Raw genomic sequence first — 13,552 nt, forward strand, 5'->3', positions numbered from 1 at the left:
CCAGTTTATTTAACTCAGTTCATTTAAAAGATTTTATCATATGCAGGAGGCTGGTCTAGTTCTCAGTTATACTAAAACTGTGTTATACAAAACACTGGAACCAGAAATAAACCATTAAATGGCCTCAGCTATATACCCCCATTTGATGATCCCTTTGCAGTGCCAAATATTAATGCGAATCAGCTCTGATAGAAATAAAACTTGGATCTAGATATATTTTTCAATTTTAGCCGTAACATTTTGTCACCCACATGAGATTTCCATTTTTTCTGAAGAGGAAACATGCATTAGAAAAAGCAGTTTCCAACTGAGTTTAAGATATACGTCTGCACGGATATAAAAATCCCAAGAAATGAAATTGTAATATTTTCTAGGTTTAATTTGTAGCGGCAGTATTTTGATTTTTGAATGCTATTTCATTTTCTACCTACAGAGTTCTTAGCTTTAGTGTTTCCTTTAATATATTCCTCATGTTTAAAGCCACAGCAAAAAGCATAACGTTAAATACTTTATTTAAAATGAATGGCCTGATAGAGATAAGACAGAGAATGGCATTGAAAGATGACAATGTGCAGTTACTCATGAAAAAGACCTTCAATAACTCACTCAAGTTGGTTGCTGCTATCAGACTTGTGACTTCTGACATTTGAGAAGTATGACTGCAGCCTTATTAGTTTGCTGCTGTATACAAAGCAGATTCTAGCAATTAACATTCCTCTTCCCGCTAGTTGTATTGTTTGCTTGGAAAAAAAAAAGGAAAAAGCCTTCTCCCTCCTAATGTAGAATAATGCTGCTTCTTTATCCTCCCAGCTCCTATCCTTTCTCTGCCAGTGATCAGGCTGCCAGACTGAGCTGTGGCTGAGGAGCCAGGGGCTCTGCACCCAGCAGCACCCCGGATGGGACTGCCTTTGTTAAGGTGGTGGCCTGGGCAATGGCATGTCCTTTAAAACATGAAAAGCTGTGTGTGGCTTTCAGCTATTTATCAACAGGACACAGGGAAACTTTTTTGCCAAGTTAAGATTATAAAATAAAGGTTCGAGTTAACAATGGAGATTAGAGTTGGTTTTATAATAGTTTTTGTTCCCTCAAGTGCTGGAGCTGGGAACAAACATTAACCCACATCCTGGCCTCATCAGCACTCATGGTGTGAAACCCTGGGAAGCCAAGCAGTGCCCTTAGTTCACAGCTGCAGAGTTTAAATTGCTCCTCAGCCAGCGAGCAAGTATGCTGTCTTCTGTCTCAGCCACCCTCTGCTGTGGTGAGGCCCAGCACAAGGTGAGGGGGGACTGGTCCCTGGAGTGAATGACACCTGGGGACTCCTCTCTTCCCTGCTCCATAGAACAAATGGGAGGTTACTACTCCAACAGCAATGCCCCAGCTCTGCCGGGAGATAGAGGGATGATGAGGCTCTGCAGAGAGTTGTGTCAGAGAAGTCGGGGCAGGGCTATGTGTGCAAGTGTGGCTGCTTTTGTGTCAGTGACAAATCTTCATAGAGATCGTGCAGCAAGGATTTGAGTGAGGATTTGCCCACTTGTCAGCCAGGTTTCTCTCGGTGAACTAGAGTGAGTGCAGAGCTCCTCTGAATACCCCGACTCACCTTCTCCATGGGGCACCCTCCTCACCCCACTATTGCCCAAGGGTCACGTGGCAGCACATTAAAAATCGGGCACAAACTACTTCTACTGCACAAACAAAGTCAGTGCTGTTTGATATGGACCAGACAACCTGTTATTTCAATACTGACACCCAGTCTTCCCTTACACAGCACAGCTTTATAGAGATCTCTGCAATTAACTTTTCTAGGCATGGCTGAAGACTGCTCCTATTTATCAAGGGCTTTCCTTTGCTTATGCTTAAAAGAGGACTAACACAATCTCCTGCAAGAAATATGAGAGTCAGGACAAAGCTGTCATTCAGACACTAATAACTCTTCCTTCTGCTTCCCTTGCAGTGTGCGGTGGCATTTTCAATGGCTCTGTTGGCGTTATCAGCAGTCCGGCCCATTCAGTTCTAGATTATCACAACAACATGAACTGCTCATACCACCTCACAGTTGGAAATGGCAAAGTCGTGGCCCTCAAGTATGTAATCCAAGTTCAGCTTGTCACCAATGGGACAGGGAGGTCTCAGATTCCAGTTAAAAATAATGAATATTAATAATTTTCTCCGTCTTTCCTTTTCCAAGCAGAAAGCTGAACTAAAATGAGAAATTATCACTGAAGCCATTCATATCAACCTGAGGGTCTTTTAGGATGTCTTACCCTGTTACTTGTTACGTGCAAAACATCACCATAATTGTAGCTTCCCACTTTAATTAGAAGGAGGACTAAGAGATTGTAAAAATACAGCTCATGCCCTTAGTTAAATTCTGTCAGCCTTTGAGGAGTTATAAGGCTCTTGTGAATTGATATAAGAAAAAAATGAAATTCTGCTGGGAAGCTGGTACTCGCTTTACAGCCCAAGTAATAATATCCACCCAGAAGATGTATACTTCTGTGTGTGCTGTCCTACCTAAGAAAAGAGATCTGCCTGCCACAAAATGTTGCCACTGAGAAATTAAAAAAATAGATATAGTCTTCTGTCAGATATATGCTGATTGTGAACAAAGACAGTATTCCCCAACTAAGTGGAAGACCCAGCTGGTCTGCAGTCAGAGCCTGCATTTCATATGCTGCTTGCGTGCCCAAGGAAATTGCAAGGTTAGCAGTTTGCAGAAGTGAGGGAGAGTATGTTTGCACAGGGGAGGTCTGCCTCTTCACAGAAAGCTGAGGTGGGCTGACAGCTTGTCTTGTGAGAGGCCCAGTGGATCACCATTTCTTCGAGGTTGGTTGGTTGTGGTGTTTTGCCATGCAGTTTATAGCTCTGCTTGCTTGTTTTCCTGAATAGGAATGTCTGTGGCATCTATCTATATATGGCTTTGGCCATTGCTATGTACCTTTCTTCAAGCATCAAAAACATACATAATATTGGAATAAAAATGGAAATACTGTACTCTAATGCTCCAAGTGTATTTTACAGATTCAACAGCTTCCAGCTTGAAATGTCTCCTTCCTGCTACAAAGATTATGTGGCTGTATATGATGGCTCAGACACCCATGCTCCTCTCCTCGGGAGATTCTGTGGGTCAGAACTGCCCCCGAATATTAAGAGCTCCAGTAATAACTTGTTCCTGGTGTTTAAGACTGACTTCTCTGGAGCAGCCAGGGGATGGAAAGCATCTTTCAGGGAGACCTTGGGTAAGAATATTATGAGACTGGTAACCCCAAGTGACTGCTGGGAAGTAATATTTCCTTTGCTGAGTAGCTGTTACAGCCTCACTAACCAGGGATGCTGAAAGCAAAAGGTTTCTTAGTTTGTTGAATTAACTAATCGAAAGACTAGGATTATGGGATTCCTGGACTCCAGCCCTGGAGCTTTTCCTTTCTGCTTAACTTTTTTCCTGTGTCTCCAAAGGCACAGATGTTTCTTGGATGACTGAGGACTCAGCAGTGTCCAAAGTCCTCTCTTTTGGAGGAAACTTGGCAAAACTTGAGAACTCTTATCCTTCTGTGGTGACAGGTTGAGGATGCCATAAAGATGCCTCCCTTCCATCCGTCCTCCATTTCCATTTCCTTGCAGTCCACTCACACCTTTTAGAAAACTAAACTGTTAAAATCAGTTAAGATTGGGGTTGTCCCCAGGCATCACTGTCCTGATCTCTGCTGATTTCTGGGATCAGTCTGGATAGTTGGCCTCCACATAAATGAGATCGCACTGAGAAGGAATTGACCATAAAATCTGTTTTGATAAACACAAAAGTCAGGGGCAAAGCTTCATTATTGCCCTAAAAAGGTTTAAACCAATAGTCTGTTTTTAAGATCTGGGTTGAAAGGGACCTTTTTACCTTCTTATAACATCTGAATTGTTATGGAATGATAAGCAACAAATAATTATTATATGTACATTGATTTCATGTCATCACTACTAGTTTCTTGTGCAATTAATTCAATGTTTTTGTGATCTAGAAAGAAGTAATCGTCCAGTTTACAAAGCTAGCACTCAGATAGTTCAGAATGAAAGGCCTTTGTGGTAGGACAAACATAGTCTTCTGCTGAGTCACTGAATCTCCTCCCCACCCCTGGCCAGCCACTTTCTCATTTGATACAGTCTGAGAAAGTATTTACAGATAAGAGAAATAACTAGTTCTGCAGTCTTTGCCAAGAAAAATATTCCCACAGAACCTCATGGTCATTTCTATTATTAACTCTTTTTTTGCTTCATTCTAAGTAGTTGCTACAACAATCTTTAAGTTCATTCTTGTGGACTGTTCTTTCAAGTAATGTAATATTGCTTCATCTGTCACTGTTTTTGAACCGTTAGATATCAGTTGTCAGAGATCCCCCACAGCCATGGGTCCATGTTTCCAGGGTGAGATCATCAGGAACTCCTCAAGCTCTTGCTCTTCCTGTTGGCATATAGTCAACTTTTTTAGCCACTGACTTCATTTTTACTTACACAGCTTGCCAGAGAGCCTGCTTAAACACACAACAGAAAACAAGCCAAGCTCTCCGAGTCAGTACCAAGCCTGATTATTTCCCAGAGTGAGGATATGCCTTTTATGAATAAATTTTGATATCTTTTAAGCTGATTTTTGGAAGGACATTGCCACAGGCTCTTAAGGAGAGGAAGGCTGAGATGTTGCAGGACTTACTCAGGGCAATGATGTTGCAGGCTGGAAAATATAGCTCTGCTGGAGGCACAGAGTGTGACAAAGAGCCCATGGTGGTGAGACACTTAATGGTAGGTCATCTCTCTCCTCTGCGGTAAGGAAGCCACAGGGACTAAAGCACACAGCCTTTAGGCGTCCTGACAGCCTCATGCTACTGTAGAATGGCCAAAAAGTAGAAAAGTATATTATAAAAGGAAAAAATGAGTCACAGTCCTCCAGTTTGACTTCTCTGAGCAATAGAGCCAGGAAAATTTGTGACGCATCTTTGTAATATGAGGTCTGAGATTCTTTTTCAAGTGAGAGAGAATAAAACCACGAAGATCAAAAAGCTTGTCGTTCTAAATGGTGCTGTACAGTAACTCCCTCATGTCTATCAAAAGATAAAATCCATGTGGTTTTGTAAGAGTACAGATACAATCAGATGACAATTAATAATGATTAATCTCTTGGATAAGGAATATAGTATCTGTAGAGCAACAACAAGCCTCATTCTCTATTGGATGACAAAGAGTACATTATTCTGTAGTTACCCTAGGGAAGCACAGCTGGATAACGTAATTATTGCACTCTGTTTAATGTTGTGAGCAACCCTGATTATGTATTGGAAAGAAGCGAGCAGAAACAGTAAACCCTTTTGTAGCAAACTAAACTAAACTATTTCCTTTCTTCACAAGCTCTTCCAGTTTCTTTCCTGATTAGGCTTCTCTCAGGGATATTGCCAAAAGCCAGGGTTATCTATTGTTCATCTCTTGTTAACGTTACTAATAGGGAGTCAAGTTGGTAACCAGTGTGGTGGGAAGGAAGAGAGCAGATGAAGTAGGAAATTTAGAGACGCCTAGCAAGATCTACGGTAACCAGGCAGTCTAAGAGTTAAAACCTGAAATTTGTGTAGAAAATCATGCTCTGTTTTAATTAAAGCAATTTGTTTGCATCAATCATCCTGCACCCACTAGAATAATGAATTCCCCCCAGTAGGCAGAAAAGGCCTAGTGGGCCTACTAACAGAAAGTATGAAATAATGTTAATTTGACAGTATAGCAATATTTCATCCTTTTTGTGAAATGCATTTTCTTAGAAGTATGCTGATTACCATGCTACTCTATATGCTGTGCAATATATTGTTGAATGCACATTTCGCAAGCAACAGTCTTTGTCATGACTGATTTATGATATGGAGCCTTTGCTGCAGGGAAATATATATGGCCTTTGTTGGTGTAGTTCTGAGGGCTTATAAATTCACTGACCAGCTCTGCTTCCAACAGAGTAGTAACCCTGTTGCTGGGGTAAGTTTGGACATTTACGCGCCTCATATTTAGAATCAGTGGACAAGCTCTCAGGCTAAGCTGGTGAACTGAGCTAAATGAGGGATCCCAGCCTGCTCCAAGCATTCAATTTATGGAAAGAAAGACTCCCTCCCTTGCCTTAGTTACCGCTGACCTTTTTTCTGCCTCTGTTTTCTGTCTGTAAAGTGAGAATTATACATCCTTACCACAGTAAGTGTGTGCTCCTCTAGGCAGTCAATAAAAGGATGAGAAGAGATAAATCAATACAAGCTTAAGAGATTTCATTACATCGGATGTCTCTGTGAAAGAAGAAGAGCTAAGATGTCTCCCTGAAGAGTGAGGTCTGCAGGTCTGAGCTTGTGACTTGGCCAAAGCTCTGCTGCTCCCCAGCAACAGAGGGAGACCCGAGATTTTCAGCTGACCCTGGCTGGCAGGGACACAACCTGCATTTACTTCTGCTGTCCCTGCTGTGATAGCAGGGACCTTGTGCTTTAGTGATAAATGGAGCTTCTGACTGTTCCTGTCCAGCAGTAGGGTGACCCTCTCACCCCAATTTGTGATCTCCCTGAGGATCATGATACCAAGGCTGAGAAGATGTGTAAGAGGTTTTTTCTTTTTTTCTTGTTTTTAAATAGTCAGCAACCCCTGTTAGGAGATACAGCTGTATCCTTACTAAGAGCACATCATTTCTGCTTGGCAGCTCTCTGTGCTCATGTACATAGCCTCATTGTCTCAGTTATGAAAAATACATCCCTTTCTAAATGATCAGAGAATGGGGTCTAAGGGTTTTATGAAAGGCAGGTCTGCTCATCAAGGCTGTCTTAGGAAACCACATGAATCTGCAAGAAGCAAGGTGTTACACGAATGGGTTGTGTCAGGAAGCTCTTCCTGAACTTTTCTCATACTGCGCGAGCAAAGTTGAAACCTAGATTTGGGACTGGTAGGGGCTGGCAGGGAAAGTGAGATGGAGAAGGTGAGGAAGATTGCCTGCTTTTTCTCTGCAGTCCTAAATCCTGCTTGACTTCAAGCTGTGGTCTGCTCTTTCCCCTCTCCTTTCTTGTACTACCTCCTGGTGAGCATGCAGAAGTTCACGCTGATCCTTCATGAAAGAGCAGTACAGTGAACTGTATTAATACCCATATCATCACTTTTTTTGCATTACTGTGGGGCCCAGGAGCTCTCAGGCCATGATTCCACTGTGCTAGCCACAACACAGACACAGAATGAAGCAATAATCTGCTGTCCAAAAGTCCTTATGATTTAAACACAAGACAAGGGAAAACAGATGGATAGAGACAGGCAAGAAGAATAGGGCAGCAACAATGAGAAAAAATAGTGTTGTAGGCTCAAGGGCAGAATAAATGCTTCCAAAACCCTTGGCAACGATTAGGCTGCTGGAATGCAAAGTTCTTAAAAAACCCATCCTCTGCAAGGGAGACGGGGAGCCTGCTCTCATTGTTCCCATTTTGCCTAGTTTTTCCCTCAAGGATCCCTCAGTCCTTTTTATTCAAATGAGCATTTCTGAATATTAATCATTTTACATAGGGAAAAAAAAATCTCAAGTGGAAGACTTTAGAAGAAAAATAGTTAGAAAAAGGAGTCTTCCCATTCGATATACTAAAAAAATACATTAATACGTAACTGATATAAATAATCCTCCGTGCATATTATAGAAGATGATGATAATCTATATGCTTTTCTTCCTAACAAAATGACCTGTACCCTACGTGATACATTGCCCAGAGGCATCTGTCTTCTTTTATTCTATTAAATGTGTATTAAATTACTCGTTTCCTGTTTGGTATACAATACACTAAGTGTCTGTCATTAATGGGCTCTCCTCTAATGCAATTAAAATGTGCTCTTAAAAAATTGATTCAGTAGAATTTTTATAGTACTTTTATGCTATTTTATTTTGTCAATACAAAATTTTGGCTAATATAGTTCTAAGTCCGGTTCTGCACTGTGAGTCAAAAGCCTGGCTCACTGGATTTGATTTCAAGATGCAGATTTTCAGCAGTGATCAGCATACACAGTTTCTGCTGATTTTGTTTAGATTGTTCAGAATCTCTGAAAGTCTAAGATTCAAATGGCAGTGTGAAGTGTAAAATATCGGTTTGATCATTCTACTGTATAGGTAGGGGTAAGGTCTTCTTTTGTGAGTCATTACTAAATTCTCACACCACAAGCAGTATTTCATTGCACTGATTAATGTAAAGAATTTTCTTAATTTTAGTGCCTGCTGTCAGTGGCACCAGTGACCTGTACGGACAACAGCAATTATGTGCTGTCAGTTGGGAAAGGACACAGAGACTCTACTGCAGCTGACTCTCAGATTTATTGGAAATTTTTCTTCCTCTAACAAAAAAATCTTAGAGGCATGTGTCCTTGACTATGGCATCTGAGCGCTTTTGCTGAATTCAGTGCATCTTTTCACGCCTTCAGAAAAGCAGGAGCGCCTGGCAGAGATTTGACAGCCCATTAGGATCAGTTTCCAGAGGTTATGTCAAGATATCCAATCTGGGCTTAGAGCATGGTTCTGCAGAGAGGGTCAGGCTGAGAGGCAATCTTTTGAAACTCAGATATGTTCTTGCAAAACTTTCTTTAGGCTTTTGATCCATACAATCTTCTACCAAATATGTTACACATTTCAGATTCATTACGTTATTGTGCCTTAACCATGATTATCTTAATCTGCTAAAACAATGAATCAATCATGGCTAATAATATCTTTTCTTGATCTTATTATAGTCTACAAAAATATCAACATCCTTAACAAACTCACAATATCTGCTGGTAAAATAGTCACAGTTTTCAGACTGTTTGTAAATGTAGTCTTGTGGCTTTAATAGGTTAAAAAATATACACCAGTATGCATCAGCTTGTTATCTGATTAAACTTAGAAGGCATTTGTAGTGTTAAAATACTTCTCTTCAATATATCTTAAAAAAACACATCTGTTGAACTAAGGGGCAGTATACATACTCCTCTCAGAAATGTCAGTTATTTAATGTCTGTGACACTTCTTCTCCCAAAGTAAAATACATGGATGTTCAGCACACTCGACTGGACAGACAAGAAAAGAGGTAGACATTTTTAAATATGAAATTTCTGACTGATCTGGAAAAATGAGGAGCTGAACAATTTTTTTTAGATACAGTGATTAACGCTAATTTTGTAGTGATTAAATGGTTAAAAGATGATGAGATAGTCAGAATAAAGGCACTTCACACAACTGTGGGTAAAAATCTCTGCTGGCATAAATTCTCTTAGCTTCACTAAAGTCAATAACTTCCTCAGCTGAAAATCTGTACTCCAATGCAGACTTTTCTGATTCACATTGAAAAAGAGATCTGCTAAAGCCTGGGGAGCTACAATGCCAAGAAGTACGTTAACGCAGTTAACAATTTTTCTGAATTAGGATGAGGCCAGACTGCATGTCTGCCGCTTGTCTCCTAGACAAGTATCAAGGAGATAAATAGGATGAGACATCTCTTACAGATTAGCAGAAGTAGGACAAGCTTGGCAGAGAGCTTGGCTGAGAGACAGGCTTGGCTGTTGTATTTGGGATGAGCCAATAGTCGGAAAACCTAAGAATATGAACTTCCTCTGACGGCATTTGTGAAATCTTTCTCATATAGATTTGTGCTTTGCAGTCTTAAATGTCCCTGCTGGTGCCATTGCCATGCCATCAGATCAGGTAAAATACCTTTCTGCTTAAAGGCCAGGCTGAAGACTGAAGAGAGTCCTGTGCTTTTTGAATTCTCTCCCTGAAATGTTGCAGACGCTGCTGTTAGGGCTGGCATTGCGGTCAGGGTCCTGCCTGTGCAGAGTGACGATGTCTGTACAGTGACAACCAAACATTGGAACTGACCTCGAAATCTCAACTTGTGAAGGTTAACCAATGTTTAGGATCGGCCATGAGACAAATTATGACAGTATGATTTTCCCTCCAGCCCTACATAGTTCTGAGTGGTACTGCGTGAAGCCATGATCCGAAACAGCTATGAGATAATTATTACAGCACAGTCCAGCTACTTCTCTGCACTGGGAATTTCTAAAGACTTTTAAGGAAAGAGGCATTGATCTCAGCAGAGTTAATCCTGGCTTTCTCTGATTTTTAATTCAGACCCGACATAAGCCTAGAGTTCTCAGGGATGCTTTTAGGTGAGATCAAATGTGCTTCAGAAATCTGGGAGAGAAATGTTGGCTCTGTTTAAGCAGAACTAGAACAGTTCTTTGAACTGTGCTGTCTTTTGGTAGACATTTATAGCACTTGCTATACTTAGTAAGACGAGAAGGACAGCAAAATTAGTTTGTTGTGTTTTTTGAAATGCCATCAGTTTAGCAGTTTCCAGTTGATTTAGAGCAATTTGGTAGGCCCCCCTTTCATTGTGTCTATACCTGTACAAATGAGCCTTACCCTTGGCTGTGCTTCAAAGGCAGCAGCTTCAAAGATTCATCTTCATCTTGATTTCATATCTAGAGGATGTAACTCTAGCAGAGAAACATGTGCTTGCTCTCTGCTGTAATTATTCTTATTTGCCGTGGGGAACCTTCAATTCCTTCCTTTCTGAATGGTCCTTCAGCCTTTCAGTTGTGCTAATACTTTCCACCAAAAGCAATTAATGACGACAGTGTGTGCCCTAGTTCTTCTGATAATTTGTGCTCTCTGGCAAGCTGTTTATCAGGAGGACACGATTACAATCTGATTTATGACGACCTTACAATTTTTATTTCAAATCAGAAGCCAGAGAGAGAAACACCACAGTCAGCCATGTAATCCTTCCATCTGCCCACACAAAGGTTGTTCTATAAAGTACATTTCTCATTATTTTTATCAAGCTTCACTTTTAATATCTAAAATGGTGATCTTTTTTAACAGGCTGTTCTACAAACTAAGAGAAATCTCAGTCCCAGATTCTGCCTAAATCTTAGCTACGATCTTTTTGGCTGTGTTAGCCAGCAATGAATATCAATGATGGCAGGCTGGACAGCTACTATATGGCCTTCTATTCAGGAATGGGGGTGATTTTTAAAACAATGAATCGCATCCTGGCTAAAATGCAGTGCAATAATATTTCTCTATTACAGTGAGTTCTCCTCTATTGAGTAGTTAGTTCTTCACTTCTGAGGGTTCCCACAGACCTACATGGGTTTGCTGCTCTGTAACTTTTAGCGGCTGCAATCAGATGTAATGGTGATTAGTCCCAAAAAATACAAAGGTAGAAGAACAGATTTTTCAGCAGGGGCTGCTGAAAAATTTGGCTTGATGCAGGGCTACTTGATGGTTGGCTTCCAGTCTAGCCGTTATTTATTATGTACTGTCCCGTAACCATTTGACTCAACCCTGGCTGAGCAGGCTAAGCACTGTGAAAGCTAATGGTGAAAGCACATATCTATTAACTGTAAATTATACTTTATTTATTTATCTCCCCTTAGATGCTATTATTGGCTATACTAGCCACAGTTATTTTTCTTATAGTATGGGTTTGGCCTGTGTCTCTCTCTGTCAGGCCCATTTTATGTGCTGTACGCACAAGGCTTGCCCACATCTATATTTTTTTGTCATCTGAGCTGTCTTCATAGCTGCACAGCTAGCAATGAAGTGCACTATTGCAAAGGCCCAGACATTTGATATCCAAAAAAAGGACAAGCCAACCAGCACTGAAACCTCTCCTGTTGCATTGCTTGTGGCAATGCTCCAATTCCTGCTGCAGTGTTCCGACTGGCAAGTTTGCAACTCTAACCATGAAAAGGGGAAGGGGAGCTTTGTAAGATGGTCTGACCTGTATATCACTAGAGAGTCAATATTGCAGAACTGGAGGGTCAGCCTATGATCTATGCTTAACCATTCTATACTTAATTGTATGTTTAGTGGATGAGGTCCAAAATGCTGAGCAGGATATAGCTCCAAGAAGCTTGCTTTAAGAGGTTGGAATAAATCATGCAGAAGGGTCAACCCAGAGAAAAATATAACAAAATTGCTCTCAGTGCAGTTGGCACCCTCTTGTCGGATATTTTCCTCCTTCCTAAGATTTGTAAGAACATGATTTATTGGTTACATTTCCCTCACTGTTGTTTTAAGCTTCTGCAGTGGCATTGAAACTACACTCACACTTCTCCAAGTTTCTAATTCATTGCTAGAACAGCCCACAAAACTAGACTACGGTCTATTAATTCCTGACTTTTTCACTTTGTTCCTGTAATAAGTTTCTTCTGCTCATTTCTAGCTATAGCAAAGGCTTAAATCCCATGTTATTAAGATTTTGGTTTTAAACAAACTTCTTTCTAGGGTGGAGTTTTTCCGGCTTTGGTTAGTAGAGCAGGATGATATTTATTCTTAGTCACTCTGGTTTAACCATTGCAGTCTTGCAGGACTGGGCTGTCTCCATCCCATGGTTACTGATGCAATCCTGATACTTGCAATCCTGATGCTGATTTTACTCCAGAGTGATCTTTCATAATATTGAAGCTCAAGAAGTGGCCAGTTTTCTGTGACTGCAAATACACCAGTGTGTCTAGGTGAAGTCATTGTATGTCAGCCAGAAAGGCATGTTTTACACAGGCAAATGAACTTCTGAAACTATGTTTCTGTTGCTTATCCACAGCTGAAGCATCTTTTGCTTAGCTAATTCTTCTAAAAGCACTCACTGTGGGAGACAACAGCCTGCTGGCAGTTACTGCGTCACTCTGTGCAGTTTACAAGCAGTCGTTATCAGATTCAGCCAAAAGCAGGAGTATGAACCATACCTTACTTGAATTCCTGAGTTAAATAACTGCTCAAGAAACCCCACAGAGACTGGGAAAGCCTGAAGTTAAAAAGTGGTTGGTTTTAATAACCCAGTTTACTAACCTCCGGAAATCAAGCTACAAAAAAAAAAAAAAAAGAAAAGAAAAGAAAAGGAAAGAAAAGAAAAAGATGTAAAAGAATAGCCTATCAGGTACTTTGCATTTTTTGGTTTTTTGTGATTAGATGTAACGAGGGTTCTGATCTTACGAGTAATTGGTTTTGCCCAAAAGTAATTGATGTCAGTGTGTCTGAAAACATTATAGGCTTCACATTTTCACAGTGAATAACTACAGTAAGGGACTTAGCTGTGTATGTGAAATCCAAATGAAAAGTAGCCTACTTTTCAGAGGGGCCGTTCACTTGTAATTTCCTACAAAATTCAACACTGCCAGAAATAGTGAATATGAATCCGATTCCCAGATACAGGCTGCCAAATTCAATGCCACTGGAACATGGCTGTTTTGCAAATATAAGCCACTCGATTTTTAACCAGATTTTGAAAGTCAATAACTCAGTGCCCCCTACTGTCCAAGTATTGTTAGTAGCAGGTAAGAACTATATTAAAATGCTTTCTAACCATTGTTCTGCTACTTAATTTCTGTTCTCTGTCTTCTTACATTCTTTTTAAAAAAATCTGCAGCTACATTTTCACAATAGATACAGATTTCATATTCAGTAAAAAACACGAGCCTGGTGGCTAGAATTTGATGCTCATCCAGTCTCCACTAATCAAATTTCTTTGAGGAATCTCTACCTAAGCAATCAAAA

The 13,552-nt window shown here is 40.5% G+C and overlaps 1 protein-coding gene across 2 annotated transcripts in view; it reads left to right on the top strand.

The window, feature by feature from the left end:
- Positions 1–13,552, top strand: part of CUBN (cubilin) — a 145,236-nt gene that overhangs the window by 123,185 nt on the left and 8,499 nt on the right. For both annotated transcript variants that reach the window (XM_009673702.2, XM_068934653.1), the window contains 2 exons: positions 1,952–2,081; positions 3,019–3,236. In XM_009673702.2, coding sequence (XP_009671997.2) covers positions 1,952–2,081; positions 3,019–3,236 — 348 coding nt within the window. The remainder of the gene's footprint in view (positions 1–1,951; positions 2,082–3,018; positions 3,237–13,552) is intronic.

This window comes from Struthio camelus, chromosome 2, assembly GCF_040807025.1.
Source record: "Struthio camelus isolate bStrCam1 chromosome 2, bStrCam1.hap1, whole genome shotgun sequence".
NCBI lineage: Eukaryota > Metazoa > Chordata > Aves > Struthioniformes > Struthionidae > Struthio > Struthio camelus.